We start from the raw sequence: 22,898 nt of genomic DNA on the forward strand, positions 1-22,898 counted from the left end.
ACATCAAGAATTATATAATTAACTCTTGGTTTTGCCAGCATCTCCATTTCTTTTCAACTCCCATTTAACAGAGTAAATTGTAAATCAGTATACACAGTACAGCCAGACATCTGCTCAATTTGACCATAAACTTTCCCCTGGAATGTTTGTATGTCTTTACAAGACCACATCATGTGAAAGCGATTTCCTCATTCTTCACATCTCTTCCAACATTTATAATTGTTCTCATTGTTACATATATATTTAATTTTTCCAGCATGTTATACCATATGCACATAATTTTATAAGAATTTTTTCTAATAAACAAGCCGGAATAGATGCATTGTTTTCAAATATCTTGTTAGTTTTATACTATCATCTCTTTATTCTGGGTTTTTTTGTGCTTTGCAATTCTGCATATTCTTCATTTCAGCATCCAACAAACACCATTTTGAAAGCAGACTTCTCCCTCAGGAGTGCAGCTAAGTTGATTTTTGACCCTGGATTTAATGATCTTTAGAAGACCCCCTTTAGAAGGTCATGTGTATTATTTCAGATATAAAACATACAATTGACATTTCTCTCCCTGTCAGTCACTACTCCTTGTTTTAGAAGGGATTCTTTGTTTATGATGTTAGAAAAGGGATGGGTCTTGAAAGACCTGTCACCCAGCATCCAATTGGCTGAAGGACATCAGGTAGTTCATTTGGTGCTATTTTCAAGCCTCTCTGAATTTCCTTTTCTCGGTAGAGAGGTAGGGTACAGAGAAATACATTAATAAAGTAGGGGATACGATCCTCCTGGCAGGTCGGCTAGGAACTGGCTTTGCTGCATGTGGATCTTCTCTTGGAAGACCTGCGTCTGGACTTCATCTGTCCAGTAACTCATCCCCATGGTGGAGAGAATGCAGTGCAGGTATCTTTTGCCACCTTTGAAAAGTCATTTCATCTGAGCAAAGTCCGCTCATTAAGCACTTGTAGGAGTGCCCACATACTTTTAAGATTTATTTGTTATAAGATTTCCCCCAGGAATATCTTACTCTCTCTTCCAGCAAAACAGAATCTATAAAGTTTTTAAAAAAATTTCCCAATATTTTAAGAATTAATTGGTTTTATTTTATTATTTATTTATTTATTAAAACATTTCTATGCCGCCCCTTGCCGAGGCCTTGGGGCGGCTTACAACATTTATCCCTGTTTCTATCATCATCATCAGATGCAGTGTGTTGTGTGCTGGTTGTTGTATATGTTCTTTTGTTTTGTTTTTTGTAAGTTGTACAGAGACTTAAATAAAGTTGAGACGGGGTGGCAAACTAACTTGGCACACATACTTGGCAATTTTCTTTAAAGTTTACCTGGCTTGAATAATTATTAAAAAGTAACAGAACTGAACAACAGTGTAAAACTTCAACTTTAAAGTAACGAGTCATACCCATCCCTTTACCAATGTTCACTTGGATAATTTTTTGTCCTGCAACTTGCACAAGCTCCTGTGGAAGGAGCATCTGGAACAAAACCTGAAAGCAGTATATCAGTAGGATGATCTGGCAGGGTATTGGCCCAGTTATCGTGGCCCCAGGCTCTTCAGAGCTCTATAAGTCAACAGCAGTGCACTGAACTGTTACCCCATTCTAGCTGGATGCCAGCATAAAATCTAATGTTAGACTTAGATAGAGAAAACCCAATTGAATTAATGGGACTAAATTAAGCTTCGTTCATATAAATAGGCGTACTCTTATAGGACTAACATTAGAGAATACCCTAATATTTTACACAAGCCCTGGACAGCTGATTCCTGTGTGTGTGGACTCAACATTAGCACATCCAGGCCCTCTTGATACATTCCTGGCACTCTAGAGAGAACATCACTTGGAACTTGATGTTCTGAAAAGGATATCCTCCTCTCTCTGTAGAGGCTATCCATGTGATTTTGACTGTCAGTTTTCCAGCATTTGAGATCATATGGAGAGTTTTAATGGATAGGGGAGACCCTCCTTTTCAGAATATTGACACCCCCCCCCCCCCCCCCCCGTTTGAAGGGTGATAGAAATGTTAGAGGCTGAGCATGGTCAGCCTGCGCAAATAGAGAGAGCCTCTAAAGGGCTAGAGTTTTCCCACCATTCCCCATATGTGAAAGCATGGCTTTCATATTTTTTAAAGTAATGCTATAGCCCCTGCAACTGGCTACATCTTGACAAAGCAGACACATGTAAATAATGATACTAAGCAAAAAGAGTCCTGTGTATTGTTTTCATCCACTCCTCTTGTTTCCTGATTCAGACTAAAAGTTCAAGGCACTGGCCCTGTTGTTAGTACAAACAGGAAGCAGTGCAATACATTTCTGAAGGAATATTGAAAGGCAGAATTAAAAAGTTAAAACTCTTGAAGGGTTTGCTTTTCTCCACCAGTCTACAAAATTTGTTTCTCTGACCGGTTCCAATAATGTACGTGTTTTTGTAAATGGCTCACACTCTGGTTTTTCCTTTTCTCTGCTGGGATATGTTATTGCATTCTACTCACCTAAGACTGTATTTTCCTAGATAAACAGCTCAATATAAAGTTTCCCCTGTGCCTTTGCTTGGTCTTGTTGGAGTTTAATATGACAGTTTTGTTCCTTTCACCTTAAATCATAACATCTTTGATTTTCTTGTGATTTATGAGGAATAGTAAAAGAATAACTATTATGGCTTGCTATTATACCTGTTGAGGCTTTCTTGTTAGATTTACTCTGGATCTTTGAAACCATTTGTGGCTGCTCATATTCAGGGGATCTTTTTTATTTCCCGAGTAAAACAACTTGTGTATGCCTTGCTGAAAATGTCCCATTCCAGCCTGCTATAGTTTGCTCACACCCAGTACTGCCATGTCCAAATGTTCCATTTCTTGCTTTACTGCTTCCAGTTTGCCATGATTTGTACTTCCTACATTCTGGGTTCCAACAATGCTGTGCACTGTTGGGCTTTCTTTTCACATATGTGCATGTCAGCCACCAGATTTTGGGTGCATTTTTTTTTTCTTGGCAATTTTGGGTGTATTTAATGGTGCATCACTTTTCCACAAAGACGAACATCTCTAAAAACACTGGCACCCCCATCACTGACTTTAAGGTTTAAAATATTTTGTATGGGATTAGACACAGAAAGATACCATTCTTTGCTGGCTTAGTCCAGAGACCCATCTGGGTCACCGTGGTACCTTAAGCCATGATTGGATAGCATACCCTTTTAGCACAAGGTTTGAGTGAGTATATGCTTTCCTTGTTTTGCCATGCAGAGTAGTCTTATGCATCTTTACTTAGAGGTAGATTGTACTGTATTCAAGCCAACTTGCATCTAGAAAGGTACGGGTAGGATTGTGGCTTAAATTCCTTTTAATACAAGGTCTTTTGTGCTCAGCATAAAAGAAGAGCTAAGCAAACTGGTCCTACAAATGTACATGACCAGCCATTTGTCCAGGATGTAATCTACTATATAGATTTCTGTAATCCACTCAGGGGACATAGTTCTATCTTATATTTTGCTTGGTTGCTTTTCAATGTACTACTTTTTAAAATAACATGGTGAAGAAGGTTATCAGGAGACTGAGAGTTGATCACTTTTTGACTGTTGTGCAGTGGGTGGTAAACTGCTTACTAAGGTTTCAGTTTGTTGATTTCACATTTTCCAGATGCTGTCCTTGTATAGCATTACTCCTACCAGTCCAGCAATTCTTCTCAGTGATGCTCTTGTCTCCTTTGTGGATCCTGACCAGTCATTAGAAACCATAGCTCTTACTGTGTTGGTTTTTGTTTCCATTCAGGTGGACCGCTATACGCTGAAAAATGGCCGCCACATCATACTTCTGGCAGAAGGGAGACTGGTGAACCTGGGGTGTGCCATGGGTCATCCTAGTTTTGTCATGAGCAATTCCTTCACCAACCAGGTGCTGGCACAGATAGAGCTCTGGACAAATCCTGGCAAATATGCAGTAGGAGTCCATATTCTACCAAAGAAGGTGAGTATTTGGGCTAAGATCTGGTCTTGTGTTGTCTTTGAAGATGGAATGGAAAATGAGAAGGGTGTGGGCAGGGAGATAAACTGACTTCTGGCCTACTAAGAGTATCATCAGTCTCTTATTTTAAAGTGCTGTGGGCTATGTTGCTGGTTTTATTTTTGATTACACTATCTTTGTTTAATAGCATCCCAAAACATAAATAATGGTTTGGGCTGCCACACAAACCCATAAAGTGAAGAGCTAGCAGCAGCAATGTACTGCATTTTCATTCTGCTTTCAATGTTGGTGTGAACTTGCTAACATCTAGATCAAGATGGGAACAGCAAAATCTTGAAGTCTATGGCAAACTGTTACTAGATTTAAATGCTTTATGTATTAAGATGCATAGCCTTAATCAGTTTATTTGTTTTAGTTAGTACACTTTTATCCCACCTTTCTTTGATCATGTGACTTAAGGAATCATGTATAAAGTTCCCAGGTAGTCTCCAGTCCAGGTATTGACCCAGACCTGCTTAGCTCATCATGTTCTGGTCATGTCCTTCTCAGTATAAGCTTTTCTGAACATTACATTTTTCTTAGTAATCCAGCAACCTGGGTGGGTGGGGCCATTTAATAGATGCGGGGCTGAGAACTTCTTTGGGATTCAGTTGGCTCAGTCCTTGGCATCTCCAGTTAGCAGATGAAGGGGAAGGCTCTTGCCTATTTAAAACCCTTGACAAAAGATCTAACTCACTATAAAACGGTGTCTTATGTTCTGTGTTCTCAGAACACCAGTGTAATAAAGCCATCTGGAGCCAGGGAGTTTCTAACTCAAGTCCTTGCAATAGCTGTGCATTTATAATACTATGAAAGAATTGTCTTAGTGGTGGGCTTGCTAATATTTGGATGAGTTTGGGCTTACTCACAACTTAGCATACACCTTCTGTAAGGAAAATAAGCTTTAAGGTAGATGGAGCTTTCCCTACCATGGGTTGGGAACTTTGAAACATTGCCCTTGGGCCTGTTGTGTTTTGTTTTATGTTTTGGGATTGCCTTGTGCTTCCCAGGCTGTTGCTTTCATATTTAGTGAAGCAAGAGATGGCACTGGTGACCCCTACTGAAACCAGTTGTGGCCCGTTCCTGTGTGCAGGCAGGATGGGAACAGGAATTCTATAGCCCCTTGAATATCTGAGCAAAACCAGTTACTGTCTGTTCCTAATTGCTTAAATGTCACTGTGTCTCTGCTACATCTCTGACATATTTTGTGCTATTTTATTTTCCCTGAAGTTCTCCTTAATTATGAAAATTACCAATGAGTTCTTTGTTCTGGAATGGTGTGAGGATTGAGGAATGTTGCAAGTTCCTCATTTTGAATAAAAGTCATCTGGCCTCAGTTTCCCAAAATGACCCTGTGAATTTGACAGGATAGTTGTCATTTGATGCTTGGGCTAGGCCCTGTCCTCTTTGAAATTCAGCTGGATCCAAAAGTGATAATTTGAAAAGGGTTTTAATTTGGTAAATAAAATAAACCTGTGCACACCCGGGTGCTCTTCAGCATGCACAATCCTCCTATAAAAATGGTTTCCAAAGTGTTTGGGAAAATGGAGGATTTGATGCAACTTCATTGCTGTTGAGGAGACTTACACTAGTGCAGCTTGAGATACTACTTGATGACAAATTCCCAAGAATTAGTCATATTAATCTGTTGGACCAAACACAAAGAGGTCTTGTGGCACTGGAGATGGGCAGTTTGATTGTGTGTATCATTTTGTAATCCAGAGGCATGAAGGGCCCTAGTTTTGGCACATTGTGCTTCTAATACATTTATCTTATGCGCACACACAAATGAAAAATTGTAAAGCAGCTGGAATAAAAAGAGTGTGAAATTTTAAGAGATAGAGTTGGCCTGACATTTCTGTTCTAAGTACATGGGAGATGGACTTGGACACTCCAGCTGGTACAGATGCTGCTGCTTCTTCAAAGGGTAGTAGAAGATCTAGAGAAGTTCATGCAACGGCCATGTCAGGGAGTTTCTGGGTGAAATTCAAAGGGCTCTTGATCATCTTTTAAAAGCCTAAAATAGTTTAAGAACACAGGACTTAGAGCACTGTACTTCAGCTTTTTGCCCTCCAGTGTAGATGCAGGAGGTTCCCTCCTGGGCATTTCCGAGTATGGCTGTGAAACAATTGGAAATCTACAGTCAACCATATAGAGGAGCTAAGTGGAACAATGGTTTGCTTTTTGATGCTTCAAAGCATTGTTGGGTATTTATTTCTCTCTACCTTAACTCCTTCCCACATTTTTCTTTCCTTTGTTCAGCTGGATGAAGCTGTGGCTGCTGCTCATCTGGATAAACTCTGTGTGAAGCTAACAAAGCTGAGTGATAAGCAAGCCAAGTATCTGGGATTACCCAAAGATGGTCCCTTCAAGCCAGATCATTACAGATACTGAGCAGATGGCAGGACCCAAAGATCTCAAGATGCAAGATGGGAAATCTTCCAAAGTGCTTGCTTCGCTGCCAGGATCCAGTGAGCAGCTCCAGCCCTTGTCTTCTTTATACACATCAGACATTCTTTCACTTAGTCCCTCCTCTCTCCCTATATCTCAGCCTGCCTCCTCTTCCAAAGAAACTCCCAGGATGTTCCTCAAATAATGGATAAGTCAGAGTCTCATGACTGTTATGCTGGAAAGTCAAAAAGGAGAGTGCAAATCCTGCATTTCCAGGTTTCTGTCCTCCTCATCTTTGAATACATTTACCGTAAATAGCCTGAGAGGGAAGGAGGAAGCTGCCTTCTACAGGGATGTTTTTCTTACCGCTGGATGATGGGGACAACATTTGCAGTAGGCTTCATCTGAATGTACCTTCATCCAGACTTCTTCATTGCTTGCAAACTGGAACTCAGCTGGGGATAGACTTTAATGCAGGATTTCATTAAATTTCAGTACTAAATTGTCCCTGATCACAGAACTTGGTTTACGTCTAGCTGTGTCAGTGTAATGTGGTCCATGTACTTTCTCTAGGAAGATCAGTTTTGAACATATCTGAGAAAACAATGTTTGGAAACAGCTTTGCCCATGTGTAACTGGGAGATTCTGAAAGCCTGGAGCCAGGGTTAGTGAGAGCACTCAGTTCTCCAAAGATGCCAACAGTGAATGTCTGCTCAAGCCTAGTTTTTTGTACCTTGTGTCTGTCATGGTGTCTTAAAATGAGTTTTACTAAAAAAAGCTGACAACCTTGCAATGGTAGCCTCGCTTGTCATATTGATGTGTATTTGGGAGAAGGAGCTATCATTTCACCATGACACCTGTTTAAGGGCTCTCTTAGTAGCATATTTATGTGATGGCCTGAGGAAAGATCCCAGAAAAAAATAGAAAGCTAGAAAACAATGGGCAAACTTCAATTTTTCCAATTTTTCTCAAATCCCTGAAAAAACGAAGCAATATTTTTCTGCTCTTCATAGTTTTAGCAGTACATGTGTTCTAGTTTATTTCTGAAACAACTTCTAGTATTACATCCTGTAGTAGTTACTTCCGAAGAATAACAGTATGGGAGGAAACCTTTTAATACCTGTTTTCTTGGTAGAAAGGTGGGATATTAAATGGAAGACAAAAAGGAGGATTCATTGACCACTGGACTTTCATGTTTTTATAAAGTTTGTTGTAACCTTCTTTGATATCTTATATGAATGTTGTACAGTTGTGTTGTGAGTGAAGCAAAGGTAACATTTGTGTTGCATGGTTAGTTCACAGATGCATGCTGTTTCACACATGGGGTGATGATCTGCAAACAGCCCTTAGAAATTTAAAATCTTTCTCACTTCTCAGTGTAGTTACTAGGGTGCTCTGATTTCATCTGGTGTAATAGAGTCAGTTAAGAGCCGTACCTCTTAACTGACAACCTATTATACTGATGAAAGTCAGCATCGGATTGAGGAACAGAGTCTCACTCCATCAAAGCAGTGAGACCTGGTCTGCATGCCCAGCATGGCTTAAGCCATGGTGGGTTGCAGTTTATAGTGAATATTGGTGGACCTTTTGGTTGTGGCTTATGATAGGCTTTTAGATATTCAAGCTACAATGTCTCACCCTGATGAAGATGGGCTGTGGCTGTGATGAACAAACCACCTGTAACCCTAACATAGCCCATGAATATGTGCTGGTTTCTTAATTGTGCCAGCAACCCACCCTTTCTAGGTTCGCATAATAAGATATATTCAAAATGGTGGGAATATATCTTCATAATAAGATATATTTCCACCTGTGCTGCAGTCCGCTGTGGCTTAAGTAAGCCACAGAGGGCTATTTGGTCGTGTGAACTGCTCCATTATGTGATCTACATGCAGATGATTGGTAGTTTCCTCCACTTTGGAGCAAGACAAATCTTGCATGATTGCAAAAACTGGTTACAACATGTGACATCTGAGAGGTGCACCCCTCCCACTGCAAAGTCCTGCGATGGCCTGCTAAGCAACTGAGTTAGGCCTAAGAAGTTTCAGCCTTCCAGATGTCTAGTGGCTGTTCTGGCTGGGATAATGGGTGCTGTAGTTCAACATATCAGGAGGGCACCAAGTTGGGAGCCATTGGTCTATTTCATCAGATTGATCCTGACCCTAACTCTATGCAGATACCTTTGAATTTTCTATCTCCATTACTGTGGTGCATCATTAGATTAGTTTATGCAGAATAATCCCACCCAGATCAGTACTACCACTAAGCAGGTCACACGTTTACCTTTATCCCCATGAAAACTCTGCTGATTTTATCCCCCTTTCATCCCCATGAGACTCTGCTGATTGCAATCTCTATTGTAAATTGAGGTGGTGTTTGGTATGAACCAGGGCTCAGGCCCACAGGACAAAGCAAAACAAATGTTCATGCGCTAATTTACATATGCTCTAAAGTCTCTCTCCCCTTTTTTTGTGTCTTTAAAGGATCCTTTCTTGTGAGGACATCTCTATTTGTAGAAAGATGTATAGACGGGAAAGGAAGTTATTTCAACAAAAAACCTCAGGCAAAAAGTTTCAGGGGGAGGCAGCAGGAGGTGAAGCCCGAGTAGCCAGAAAGCCAGCTAATGGGCAGTGGGGACAGATGCAACACAAAATCTTCTGCTCTCCAGTACCTTTATTTCAGCCAGAGCCCATGGTGGAAGAGATGATCAGGGGTGTGTTTAGATGGCTGGACTGGAGACTTATGAGCGCCAGGTTCTAGTCCCCACTCAGCCGCAAAGCTCACCAAGTGATTTGGGGCCAGTCACAGACTGTCAGCCTAACTCACCTCACAGGGTGGTGGTTGTGAGAATAAAAAGGAGTGGAAGAGAGCTGTGTAGGCCACTCTGGGTTCCTCACAAGAGGAAAACAGCGAGACACAAATGCAATGTAATGGCTCCAGCTCTAGATGACTGCCACTGCCTCTGCTCTCAATCACTCCTTACTCATCATGCTCCAGACATAGATGAGCATTTGACTCTAATTTGGGGAAGAGTAATAACTACATTTATGTGCAGTTTTTAGTTTGAACTTTGACATCAAGTGAAAGGATCCAAGTCTGGGAGCAATTTTGCAATGAAAGTAAATCTCAGTTTGGGGAGTTTTCAGGAAGTATCTATTTTACCTAAAGGAGTTGATGAAAGTGTTTTGGTTGCCCTAACTTTCAGTAATGGGTTTGGAAAACTATCCTTTGATCTTTAAAGTGAAATTGGTCTGAACAATAGTTACAAATAATACACCAGCTTCTGAGACAGAAGAAGGTCCCTCTGGTTTTTGTTAAGACCTTTCTACTGAAGAATAGCCCAGACACTGTGAGGTCAGCGACTGAGCTGGTCTTTGGGGAGACCTTTTGAACTTTCATTACTGCTTATGCATCCCTCTTTTGCAACCAGCTGGACAATGGAGCTCAAATGGCCCATTCCCCATAGACCCTGCCAGTGCCCCCACCCCATTGGCACAATTCTGCTGTGTTTATTTATAAATACCTTAGTCAGCCAAGGTCCCACTGCTTCCTGCTACTATTCCTTTAATTAGTAGCTTCTCTTTTATCTGCTGCTTAAACTCTTCTGGTTCTTGTCTTCTGCCACTGTAATTCCTTATGGCAAGAGCAATGGGTCACTAGGGGCCACCTCTTCCTGCTGGTGGTCAGTATGGTCATTAGTGTGCCAGACTGGGATGAAAAGTGACCCAGGTTCAAATCTCTATGCAGCCATGACAGCTGGTTATGCTCTTTCGGCCTAACCTATCCCACAAAGCTTTGTGAAGATTAAATGACAAGCAAGAGGACCATGTATGCCACCCTGAGCTTTGAAGATGAATGGAGTACAAATGCTATAATTAAGTGATTGACATAAGAATGAATGAGGACTGAAAGTAGATGAAGGGCCAGTTCAGGAAAACTGGCCATGTGATTTGTGCATGAAAGAAAGAAAGGCAAAGAAGCTGCTTTTAAAGATAAGCAGCTCAGAATCATTGTATGATGAACCTTTAATGAGTATTTAATATTAAGGGCTGGAGTGATTAAATGACTAACATATGGCTGAATATTAGCCTGTAATATCCTGTAGAACAAGAAACGGCTTGTTATCTGTGCTGCTCATTTACATACAAATTCTGCATTATTTTCTCATGGAAACTTTCCCTTATTATTGGCCATAATTTACTAGAGCCAGGGTGGCTGCGGGGGCAGCAGCACCAGTTCTGCCCAGGACTCACTTCCAGGAGTGAGACATGGGTACCTGGCTCTTTAATCCCCTGTTCTCCAGCATCACTGCCAGCTCCCTGTAATTTAAGCTGCCTTCTAGCCATGTCTTGGTCCCAGTTTTAAAAGGATGCCGAGTCTGCTGAAAGCACTTGGCACTCCCCTCCCTCCTCGCAGCATTCTATATAGCTTGCTTCGACTTTGAAACACCTGCCCTTTGGCTGACGATGCATGTTCACAGCAGGGCTCTGTGCCTTTGGCAGCCACTGTGCGGTATGTGAACATGAGAACATGTAGCAGCCGGAACTTCCAACCACATAGCTAAGCTTTTCTCTTTCTTTCTTTTTGGCCCCCTGTTGCCATGTTGACATCAGGCCTCAAGGAGAGTGGCTGAGTGTGTAATGTAAATGAGTGTTATGTCCATGCCTCCTTTGCTGATCATGCTGAGGAAGAGAACGTGGCTGGGAGGCAGTCCAAAAGCTCCTTCTCTCAGTCTTCCATTTCCAGCAGAGAGGCTGCTCTGGTGTGGTTTCTTCTTGCACCTCCAGGATGGGGTGAGAAAGTTTTGCTCATGGCAGAAAGCCTGTGCTTTGGTTCTGCTGCGCATCCAGGACAACCCCAGTCTCAGAAAGATGACAGGAGTCCTGGACTGCTCTCCCCCTCCCCTGGCCATCAAATGGCCCATTGTAATGGGAAAAATACAACTTCAGAGGTCCCTGTGCTGGTGGGGTAATATAAAGAGCAGGGCTGCTGGTAGGTACAGAATAAGGGGTGAGGTATGCGTCGGACTGAGCACAGGTCCCCCATTCTTTACAGGCAGCATGAAGCTCAAACGATACAATGATAACTAGGAAGTTGTCAAGTCTCTTTCAGAAAATCAGGCCAGACACAAATACTTCCATATGTTCTGCACTTGGTTCTCATACCAAGTGCAGGCTGGAAGGAAGGCTAGAAAGGAAGCTGTCAAATCCCACACTGCCCCCATACAAGGAAGACTTGATATGAATGCTGAGGGACTGAAGTACTCTTGGAGTGTCTTCAGCACCACATTCAGGGCCACTTTTGTCACTTGGCTGGCAGAGGTGTTGGGCAGAGGGGTAGATGGGATACTAACAGAATCTCCAGCCTCGTGTTCCTTCTAATGAAAAAGAAAAAGTCATCTGTAAAATTATTCTAAACCAAATCTGTGCGTCAAGAACAGAAGTTGATTAATGCGCCTATCATTTTACAGCATGAACTGTTGTGAACACAAATGGAACTGTGCCCAGCTGTAATAATATTAATGCTTTTGTGGGGAGGAATGAGGTGTGGCCTTGTCATGACTGATCGGTGTAAGGAAAACACATGCCTTTTGTGTAAGAGGGAGAAAGGCAGGGCTTCTGAACTAGTGCACTTGACAAGAACACCCATTCATGAAAACCATTCTCCTCGACTTTGTCTTCGTGTTCTTATTCTTAACTTTCCTTTTTAATTTGTAGTAAGAGGAAAGTAAATATTCTTGACACTTGAGCTGCATTTAGCTGGTAACTTGGGACACAACTGTGAAGGTGCTTGACTGCTTTGAAATCAAGGCCAGCTTGCAGCACCCAAACTTGCTGGCACTACCTCTTGATTCATCTGAACTGCTGAACATGAGCATTTCGAAAAGCCATAACAAGCAGCACTGTGTGGTTACCACAGTTTGTGGTTTTTTGCCTTGATGTGCCATTTAGGCTCATCGTGCTATTTCTCCTCCTTCCTGCCATCACCTGGCCTCTGAGTCCTCTAAGAGTATCACTGTGAAGAGGAATGAGGCCCCTCTCTTTGGCAGCTGTGATCACAAGCAGAGATTGGCTTGCTGTGGCTGTCAGGCCCTCTCTCTTGTACAGCAGGGCTCATGCCTTGACATGCAGTGCAGAAGATGAGGTTGCTGATTGGGCACCCTTGTCTTGCACTCCAGAGGGGACCGCTGGAGCAGGAGGGGGTTCCAGATCCACTCTCGGCAAAAGCCGGGAGAAATCACCTGGGAGGCACTACAGAAGGGAGTAGCTCTGATCCATGTATTTCCCCTCTGCCCCTCTGTGAGTGCCAGAGGGAAAACCCCTCACGTGCACAAGCGGGAGGGGTGAGAATCAGCTTTGTGGCAGTGCTGAGTCGCGGGTTCTGTGATGGCAGCTGAGGTTCCTCCTTTGCACACTCCCAAGCCACAGACCTTTTCCTTGCAAAGTGTTCTTTACTGACCCAAAAGCACAAAACACCCAGAATGAATATCTGAGCACGCACAGAGTGGTTTGTTGAATCTAATCTAGTATTCACCTCCAGGAACTCTCCTTACGAGCATGCCTGGGCCCCATCCCTTCAGGAGGGATCTTCAGAAAATTAGCATGCCTCCTCATTGCATGCCAGTCCTTCAACTGGGCCACCCTCTTCTGCTTGCAATGTGTCAAAGGCTCTAGGCCCTAGAGTCTGGGGCTAGGGCTGCCTTGTCTGTGTCTGAGAAACTCCCCTGCTCTAAGTTCCCTCCCACCATCTGTACATCTTGGTTATTCCTAGAGACTGTTTGTCCCCCTGAGGAGTCTGGCCTTGAGATAAACATCTCTGGTTCTGTCTTGGGATGGCCGAAATTCCCAGCCCTTCCCCTTCTGATTCTTCTGAAGCACAGCCAGTACCCCTTGAGAACATATGCCGAACGCAGCATCTTTCTCACTGCCAACACTGTGTGACTCAGTGGATTCCCCCTCTGCTGCCTCTCTTGCACATGAGCAGCAAGAATTTGCAGGCACCGGACACCAACCAGGCACCAGACTGGTGACATCTCTCCAGCAAGTGGGAATGAGGAATGGTGCAGGGAATGGTATAACCACAAAAAGATGAACTTGGAAGAAGCAACTGAGTGGCCCGTTGCATCAAGTGTGACCATCTGACACAAATTGGCTTAAATACTTGTAGCTGTAGTGCTTCCAACAACCTGAGTTTCAGAGAAATGAGCCTTCCAGGAAAGGAAGCAGTAGGGAGAAGTGATAAGTCAAACTGCTGATGAGAAGCATGTGCATTGGCTAGGACCAGGCAATCTCACAGTGCTTCTTGAATGATGATGTAATCTTACGTAAAAGGATCAAACTGCATTTAATTTCCAGATCAAACAGTAGTATCTTTCACACCAATAATGAGGTGGTAGATAAAGTAGAATGCAAACCTGGCAAATGTGGTTCAGTGCAAGACAAAGAAAAGGAACTTTGCATGTACTCTGATGGGATTTTACTGAGTGGTAACTGACCAGGAAAGTGTCCTGCTTTAAACTGAGTTCTGCCTCTTAGTTATGCTCCACTGCATTAGACTTAGCAGGTCTCCTCCTCATGAGGGCAGTCAACTCATGAGTAGTCTTCTTCCAAAAGTGAACTTTCCTTCACCTAGCCACCTGGATCTTGTAGGAAGTGCTGACATTTTCCAGGACGAAGCAATAGCCTCAAATGTCTGTGCCTCAAAAGCTGCACTGAAGACCACAGCCAATAGGAGCGGAGTTTATACCCACAAGACCGATGAGTTTAGACCGACAAGTTGGCCTATCATTTCCAAATCCTTCAAGGACAGGCATGAAGTTTCGACATGACATCTGTATGACCATGTCCTGCTACTATGAACAAGTCCTCTTCAGTCTTGGATGGGGACCAATGGGAAAACATATTTGGCAGCACTGGTTGTTCCTACAGGCTAAGCTTGGTTAATCAGGTTATGGTGCTTTTCCCTACCTGCAAAGTTGGAGTGGACTTGCTTCCTGAACTTGGCAAGAGAACATTAAGACTATCAGGCCTACAGCTCTCTAGATGAGAAGTGTTTTAAGTCACCTAGAGAACTGAACCTACAGTTCCCCACATTCATACATTGAAAAACTTAACTGAAATGTTAATGGGTTTCCCAGCTAATTCTACTTGGTTGGGAAGGGAGGAGGCAGATTAAGTTTAGAATCAACTTCTTGGCATGAGCATTGCATGCATTAAACAAGCAAGGCTGGATCCATCTTGAAAAAACACCCATTTCTAATTAGGATCTTTGGATACACATAGCAGGCCAGTTTGTATATAGAAATATATTGCTGTTGGGTGCCTGTACTTTTTAACAGTGATCAATAGCCTGTTTAAAGTACAATTCCGGCCTAAAATATAAGACTGGTATGAAAGTACACATCATTTAAATGGAGCTGCATGGGGAAACTCTCAAAATAATTTTGCAAGCAGCTTTATAAAACAAACATAAGTTCATTACTTTTTCACCAATAAAGAAGTCAAAGTAGGCCTCATGGTGCAGTTTAACCGTGTTCAAGGAAAAAATGTGGAGGCATTTTGCAAATAGCAATAATTTCAGGTATATTTATGATTGTCATAACTCATAAAAGTTCTCATCCTCACTTTTCACAGAATTATCAGACTTGTGGATGTTAATTGCTCCAAGGTTTATGGCAGTTTGGAAAATCATTTGCAGAAAATGTGTTGCTAGAAAAGGAGCCCACATGCAGGTTTCTATCAGCAAAAGGGGGTGTGTGTTTATGCTTGCCTTTCTACATGTCTTTGTCACTGAAGGTGAATCAGGGGAGTATCCATAAAATGTAATGGCTGAGCTGAAATACTTCTGCCGGGGTAGGTTGCTTTGGGCATGTGCTTATAATTTGCATGCTAAGCACATACGATTGATCTAGTCCAGTGTTCTGTTCCCACAGTGGCCAATCAGCTGCCCACAGGCAAGCCATGAGCAAAAGAGCAACAGCATCCTTTCACACATGGCCCCTCGTAACTAACATAAGTAGACATGCTGCTCCTGAGACTCGAGTTAGCATATCACTATCAGGACTTCTCCATGCATTTCTGTAATCACTTTTAGCCATCCAGATTTGTGGCTGTAACTACATCTTCTACTGAATAACTTCATGGGATGACCATTTTGAGTTCTAGTATGAAAAGGAAGGAAAACAACTTCCTGTCCACCTTTCCTGCCCCATGCATAATTTTGTACATCTGTATCATGTCGACTTTCACTCACCTTATCTCTAGGTTGAGCAGTCCCAGATGTTGTCCTTTCCTCATAAAGGAGCTACTTGAGCCCCTTAAAAGCAGAGCTACTATAACACATCTGTGGATTTTCCTTCTCTGTGTGTGCGCACACATCTCCCAATCCACCTACATAATGCTGAGGTTTCAGGGGATTGGACAGACTTTTATAAAGCTATGGTTCCTTACTTGGTTTTAGAATACCACCTAATATGCAAATATGTTCATCTATTGCCACACCTCTTCCTAAATTTATTAGGAGATTTATATATTGTGTGTTGAGATGTCTAGTCACTCTAAAAATGAAAATTCATGAGTGAAAGTTATTAAGTGTGCATTGTTACTAAAATGTCAGTTTATGTATTGCATTTCCTACATCTTGAAGTAAAGTAGTGTCAATAGTGGAAATTTTATCAGAAGTGCAAAACCAGCCAAGGAGCTGCCTGGAACTTTGGATGACAACATTATGAAAGGAAACATATGCTAAAGTGATATGAAAGTCCACCCAGAGGAAAGATCCACTGAGATCACTGGATCTTAGTTCCAGGTAAGTGTATATAGGATTGCAGATAAAGAAACAAGTGCTGAAGGATGACAGGGTTGTATCTACCAACGGAATGGTATACATCTACTACTGAATGCATGTTATTTGTAGAATGCAATCCCTTTCACCCTTGTAGCTCTGTGCTCATGCCTGAAATCCGCTATAGTGGGTTAGAGAACTGCTCACAGCAGATCTGAGGATGAGGAGGATCAAGGTATCAGCCAGGTGGTGTCCTGCAATGAGCTTTGGCCCTTTCCAGTTCTACTATTCCATGATTCTATGCTGAGTATGTCAGTGAGCTTGTGGACAAATGTGGTCCAGATGACATTTTAAGCAGTGACTTTCAAAAATCTTTTGACAATGTCACTAGAAATTATCAAGTAAGCCTGGTAGGATAAATATTTGGTTAAAAAGTAACATCCGATTTCTAAGTCGAAATACATAAGTTGGATTTGCTGCTGTTCTGCTTTTCACTGTTATGGCTAAGCAGAAATTCAGAAGGGTAGTTTGGGTGACAGAAGATCCTGCAACAGATCAGCTGGAGAGATTAAGAGATTTCTGGATCTCTTGCAGCAAATAACTACTAAGCAGTTTTTTTAAGCATCTGAAAAGACCATCCCTTTAAATGTTTTATCATTCCATGATGATCTGTTTATCCAAATGTAATTCTTGTTTATAATAGATGGAAACATCAACTATAGTTGATCTGTGATTGAGCCATGTGATGATTATAATAAAGTTTTTGGAGGAAGTGATACCTGTATCCATGACTTTTGTTTCAATACAGTTACTCTGATTGCAAAACGCGTCTCATAATGGAGTAGCAAGTTTACATTGTAAACTGTACTGACATGGATATTTTTGCATAAACCCCCTTAATGACAGGTAAATGGCCATCCAAACTGCTCATGAGTGAAAAATCATTTCCAGAAACTAACAGGTGTTGGAAAAAGGGGCAAGGAGGTGAAGGACACAGCCATTTTAACACCTTGTGGTAACACTTGGCCCCTGGCTACTGTGGTAATTAGAACTAGGTGAGAAGATGAATGCTAGCTAGGTAGTCTTTTCCTTCCCAAGGATCTTCTACATTGTATAAATGGTTTCCATCTGCAGGATGATTTGGAAATTGGCCAGATTTCTTTCCAGATCAAAGGAACTTCAAGATCAAAAGCAGATTCATGTTATATGTGAATACACTCTTTCTGTTTCTTTGGGTTGGGGTGGATTTCTGGTCCTAGTGGGAGTGGTGGTGCATAATGCCCTCCAGTAAATAAAGACAACATTTTAAAATGGGTCTGGCACTGTGTTACACCTATTCCTACAATATTCGAATTATATCTCTATACAGACATATAGTGCTGCCAGATGGAGGGCTTGCAATGAATAAGCTGTGTGCAGTGATACAAGCTTTTGCTCAACTGTTTTTTGTGGTCAGAAGAATGACCAAAGCAGTGTGGAAAAGCATAGGAGGTTTTTCCCACCACTTGAAGACATTGTAATCTGGAACCTGCATAAAATTTTGTCTTTGAGGCATAGTGGATGCACTTTATCTGGAAGGACTAGAACACAAGAGAAGGTATGAGCCAAGCAAGCTACATGCATTTCTCTATAACCCGTTTTCATATAAAAATAGGCACATGTCAGCACTTGTAGGAGTAATAGATATAAATGTTGTTTCCCTCTTATTGGACTTAATAGTCAACATGTTACTGTGGACCCTTTCCCAATACATGAATGTGTGGTCCACCATTTAGAAGGGTCAGTTATTAGCATTCATGTCCTTTTCTAGACAATACTGCAGCCTCAGTGAGCCCTAGATTCTTAATGGCTTATAGAAGAGCCTTTTCCAGCTTGGTACCTTTCTGCTGTGTTTCCGCACTCCCAGGGAGATGCTGGGAGTTGTTCCCCAGTGCAGCTGGAGTAGATCAGTTTGGGGGCTTGGCAACTAGTGTGGCTTTTAACTTTAAACCTTGACTTTCACATCCCCTTAGTAAGATGATGGGTATTGTACTGGGTTTTCAATCAGACCAAGTTTGCTTCCAGATGATGCTTTTATTGTGTGTTTGCTCTGCCTCATTCATGAACCTTTAGTATGAGTCCAGATCACATCACCCAGTTGTAACCCTCTTGCATTTCACCACCTCTCTTTTGTTGTCTTCTTTACTACAGGCAATCCATTAAAGAGGAAAATCAGGAACAGCTGCACAAATGTGTTTTGATTAGTAGTTCTAGGAGTCATCCGTCTGGAAGCACCTTAAAACATGTCATAATACTTTTTCATTTTATGAGTCCTTTTCAAGTGTCTTTCATAAACAGAAAAATGTTTCTTGAATGGAGATGGGACCTATCTTCAGAGAGAGGTCTGTGTCAAATTAATCCAATAGAATTCAGGTTCATTAGCTTTTTATCTCTTCCAAATTCAAGTTCAGTATTTTTTTCTACCTGAGTACACTATTAAACTGACCATAACTTGTGCCAGTTGAAGATCTGGGCCAAAATCACAGACTATCCATTTTTCTACTTCTGCAGTTACTGTGTACTTTATATTATGAGCTTTCTCTTCCATCATGGAAATTGGCAGGTGTACTTTTCCAATTCAATATCCTTTTAGACATAAGAAACTTTGAAATAAATGCTTTATTTGTTTCCATACCCTGTAAATGATCATGCAATGTGATCCATTGCTGAGAAGTTAAATAAGGTATAAAAGGTTTCACAGTGCTGATTATTTATCATCCTTTGTACTATCCATTATTGTCTTAATCTTTAATGAAAAATAAAAATAAAAATGCAACCTACTGAGACAACTCCTTGCATGCTGTTGTATCTAAATAACTGTGAAATAGAAGTAGCAACATAAATAATAATGGTAGGTGGAAAAAGAAAAGAATAATTGCTTCTTGATTTATTCTAATTGTGTAACAAAATAGTTTTAAGAGCCAAATGAGATGCCATGTCATTTACATGGAAACAATGTCCATGTCTGTGTGAATGGAATGAACTTTTCATAATTCCTGCCACTGCACACACACAAAAATCCAATCCCATCCATGAGAGGATGATAGAACAGAAATGTTTCTTCATTTCTGTCCAATTTCTTTTGTTTGAATGTAATCATTAATTTCCAGGGAGCTCTGGGAAGATGAATTCTCACTGTTTTTTAAGTTTGCCAAAGCACCCTTGTTACAAGGTTCCCTGTAGTTTTAAATCTCCAATCAATTTAAAAAGCAGATTGATGCTGTTCTGCAAAGTGAAACAAAAGCCATGCACCCTTCATATGCCCACACAAGCAGGTTCATTGGATTAGGGCCAGGGCAACCAAAAGATGATGTTAAGGGGGAAAATTCTCCTTTGGAATTCTGCCTCTCACTCCCTCAATTCTTTGCTGAGTTCTCTCCTTCAATCTCTCTGTTCTAACTTCATAGAAGATGGAACTTAAAGACCTGCCATTCACTCCTTGTTAACATCTGAGCTGTTGCCCTCTGTGGGGGAGTGGAATAAAGAGCAAAGGCATCAAAACAAATGTTTCCAGGCCAACTTAGCAAAGTACATTTACATTTTCTGAACTTTGTTCTCTAAGTGTGAGGACATTTCCCTGTAAGGAAGTCCACATTTGCAAGTGATTCCCAGGCCTCAAAAGCCAAGCCATGACTGATGTGCTTCAACTCAGTTTTGGGAACACACTATGGAAAAATGTGTGTCACATGCCTGGAGTTGGCGTGAAGGGCAGCTGTGTACATTCCAATTGGATGCGAGCATTCTACACGCAACACAGAATGAGACGCAGGAATTTTGGGTTGCATCAGTGTGCTATGAAGAATCACTTCTAGAGCTATGTAACTCATAAGTGTTCTCACTCTCTGGTGATGCTTCAGTGGGTTCTGAAGTAGTACTGCTTTTCTGCAGATTTGGTGATTTCCCCCGTCCCTCAAGGATTCATATTTGCTCTGTGTTCCTACCTGGATTGGGTTCTCATAACACATTAAACATGGTGGCTCTTAGGTACAGTGCTTTAGTCTGTTGTTGGAACCCAGCACTATTTCAATTAGCCATGGTTGTTGATCAGATTTAATAAACCACTGTGACCTATTGTGTGATCCAAATCCAGACAAAAGAAACCATGGCCAAGTAAAAAAACAAAAACAAACTACCCCCTTGGCAAAAGTAGCCACTCTAGGGAAGGGGTTAGTGAGTGGACTTTCCCGGGCAACCCAAACTGCCAAATCAGCACATGCGACAGCTGGAAATGACTTTCCTCCCTGAGAGCAAAGTGGAGCACTTCAACATGTGTGGAAGCCTCCCTGTGGAGAAGAAAACTTGTCCCTTTTGATCATGAGCTGTGGTCCCACCTCTTAACTGGAGCTTCCCCAGGCCTTGCCACTTTCCAAGGTGCTATCCATCCAGGGTACATTGCAAAACTAAGGGGCCATTGCAGGTTCTCAGCACCCCTCAGCCCTGAGGAGCCTGCTTGGAAGGTGGGCAAATTGAAGGGCTGTTCCCTAGGTATTTTTACAGGTACTTTTCTTTTTTAGGAGGACCCTTGTGCCTCTGTGTTATCCACACTTGGGAAGGTGTGGACAACCCAGGGTTCCATGAACACCCCCCCCATCCCACCAAACTCCTGAAATTTCTGTTGCAAAGGGTGCTTTCTATCTTGCCACTTTAAAAAAGTTAGCTGTGGGCTTTGAAGCAGTGTAGCACATACACTACGTCCATGCAGAGAAATCTTCCCGCCAAATGGCAAAAAACAAACCCACCCCCAAAACTTATTTGTGTCAGTTTTTTTTACAGCGGGGTGTATGGAAAGCACTCTTTGCTACAGAAACTTCAGGGGTTTTGGCGCATGCTGATGTGACCCTGGGTTGTCCTCACCTCCCCAAGTGTAGTTGACTGAGAGGCACTTAAAAAAGAAAGTCAAGCCATGGCCAGCACTGAATGGCTTGCTGTTTCTCAGGAAACATCTTAATGATCCTTCACTGTTCACTGGGACACTGCAGAAAGGCTGGAGGAAGTGGGGAAGGAGGTAGGTGGAAGAGGCATGCAACTTCTGTTGTGCCTGATTGTTTGTCCAAAACAGATTTTAACTTCAGTGTATGCTTGTAATTCCAAAGGGAATTAATATGTTGTGTGAATTCAGTCAGTCTAAAAAAAAATGGGAGGGCATTCAAAATATAGCCTCGCCAACAAATTGAAGTTGTTCAGAATTCTACCATCTAGCTCTACCGCTGTATAAGAGACAAAGCAGAGTCTCGTACGATTGCACTGGGTCTTGGTTTTTTCTGTTCAAGGCAAGACAAATCTGGATCCAATTCATCTGTTTTTACTGCCAGAGGGGAAATAAGACATTTCTGGATTTTTCTGCTCCAGGTACTCACATAATTTGATTGGTCTTGACTTGTGGAGTGTGCAAATTGTTGCCTACTGTATGCAGCAAAATACCTTGGGCGAACCCTGCAAATAAGCTACACATTTCTAGTGCATGACTGTTGCCTATATTGTTTCTTCCACAAGAAATCTAATTTCTTTCACAAAGCTTCCGCTGTACATATGTATTCCATGAATATCCTCTTTTCACTTTGACACTTTTCTATCATTTTCAATACTTTGACTTTTGGGATAAGCCACCTCATCTTTCCCAGTTTTCATCAGTTCGCTTCATAAAGTTTCTATAGAGTTATTTATCTTTGGGTTTATAACAGAATTTGATTTTTTTCTGTTATGTTTCTCTCTCCACCCCCTCCAATTTTGTGTTGAGCTATTAAGGCCTTCTGTATTAATTTGAAATAAAATTAGCATATTTTCCTTATTACTGCTTTTGTTTAAATTGGCCACTTTCTTGTTGTAAGAATGACTTTCCATATGCTTCCTTAAGACAATTTACAATTTTTAAAACAGCATATTTTTACAATGCTTCCTTCTACGTCCATGATAATGTAGAATTCATCTATATTTTTTATAATTTTCCCTGTTGGACAATATAATTTAAAATATCCATTCAGTCTCAACAAGAAACTCCCACAAAGTTTCCCTGCCATATACTTTTTTCTTTATTCACACACTTTAATTCTGACTGTTTGACTATTATGAGAGTCTAGTTACAAAACTGAAACTGAGTGCTGTTCCCCACTTCCAGCAACTGAGTGTTTAAGTTGTCCTTGCGGCTCTTTCTCTGTCTCTCACTCTGTGTGTGCATGTATGCATAAAGCATTAACATGCTTTCTCAAAAAATATTTTTTCTTTCACCATTTATCCTGCACAACTTAATATAATTGCTATCTCTTCTATTTCTTCAGTGTAGGTCCTGCTGTGAACACTTATTCCCACTAAAGGGTTTTTTGGACTTGTATTCTTATCTGTCATTTCTCCTTACTTACAGGGCAATCTGGTGGAAGTAGGAGAGGAAGAAGTGAGGGCAAAGGAAGTTGGAGAGGGAAGGGCATGGAGAGGGAGAGGAGGAGAAAATGGAGAATGGAGGGGGCAAGAGAGCATGAGGGAGGGACATAGAGAAGGAAGAGGGAGAGAAGCAGACAGATTTGTTACATTTTTAGAAAATGGAAGCTTGGCCATGACACAATTTGGCATCTCCCCCTGCCCACCCGCCAGGTTATGCAAAAATACATGCAGCCCTTGGACAGAAAAAGGTTTCATGCATTGCTTGCTCTTTACCCTGAATAACAGAGGTAACTATTAACAACT

The 22,898-nt window shown here is 41.7% G+C and overlaps 1 protein-coding gene across 1 annotated transcript in view; it reads left to right on the top strand.

Moving 5' to 3' along the window:
• AHCY (adenosylhomocysteinase) overlaps positions 1-7,618 on the top strand; it is a 30,456-nt gene extending 22,838 nt beyond the window's left edge. The window contains exons 9-10 of the mRNA XM_044447590.1: positions 3,777-3,971; positions 6,270-7,618. Of these exons, the coding sequence (XP_044303525.1) occupies positions 3,777-3,971; positions 6,270-6,401 (327 nt within the window). The 3' untranslated portion in view covers positions 6,402-7,618. The remainder of the gene's footprint in view (positions 1-3,776; positions 3,972-6,269) is intronic.
• The last annotated feature ends 15,280 nt before the right edge of the window (positions 7,619-22,898 follow it).

The sequence above is a fragment of the Varanus komodoensis genome, unplaced genomic scaffold (genome assembly GCF_004798865.1).
Source record: "Varanus komodoensis strain SLA01 unplaced genomic scaffold, ASM479886v1 scaffold52, whole genome shotgun sequence".
In the NCBI taxonomy this organism is placed as follows: Eukaryota; Metazoa; Chordata; class Lepidosauria; order Squamata; family Varanidae; genus Varanus; species Varanus komodoensis.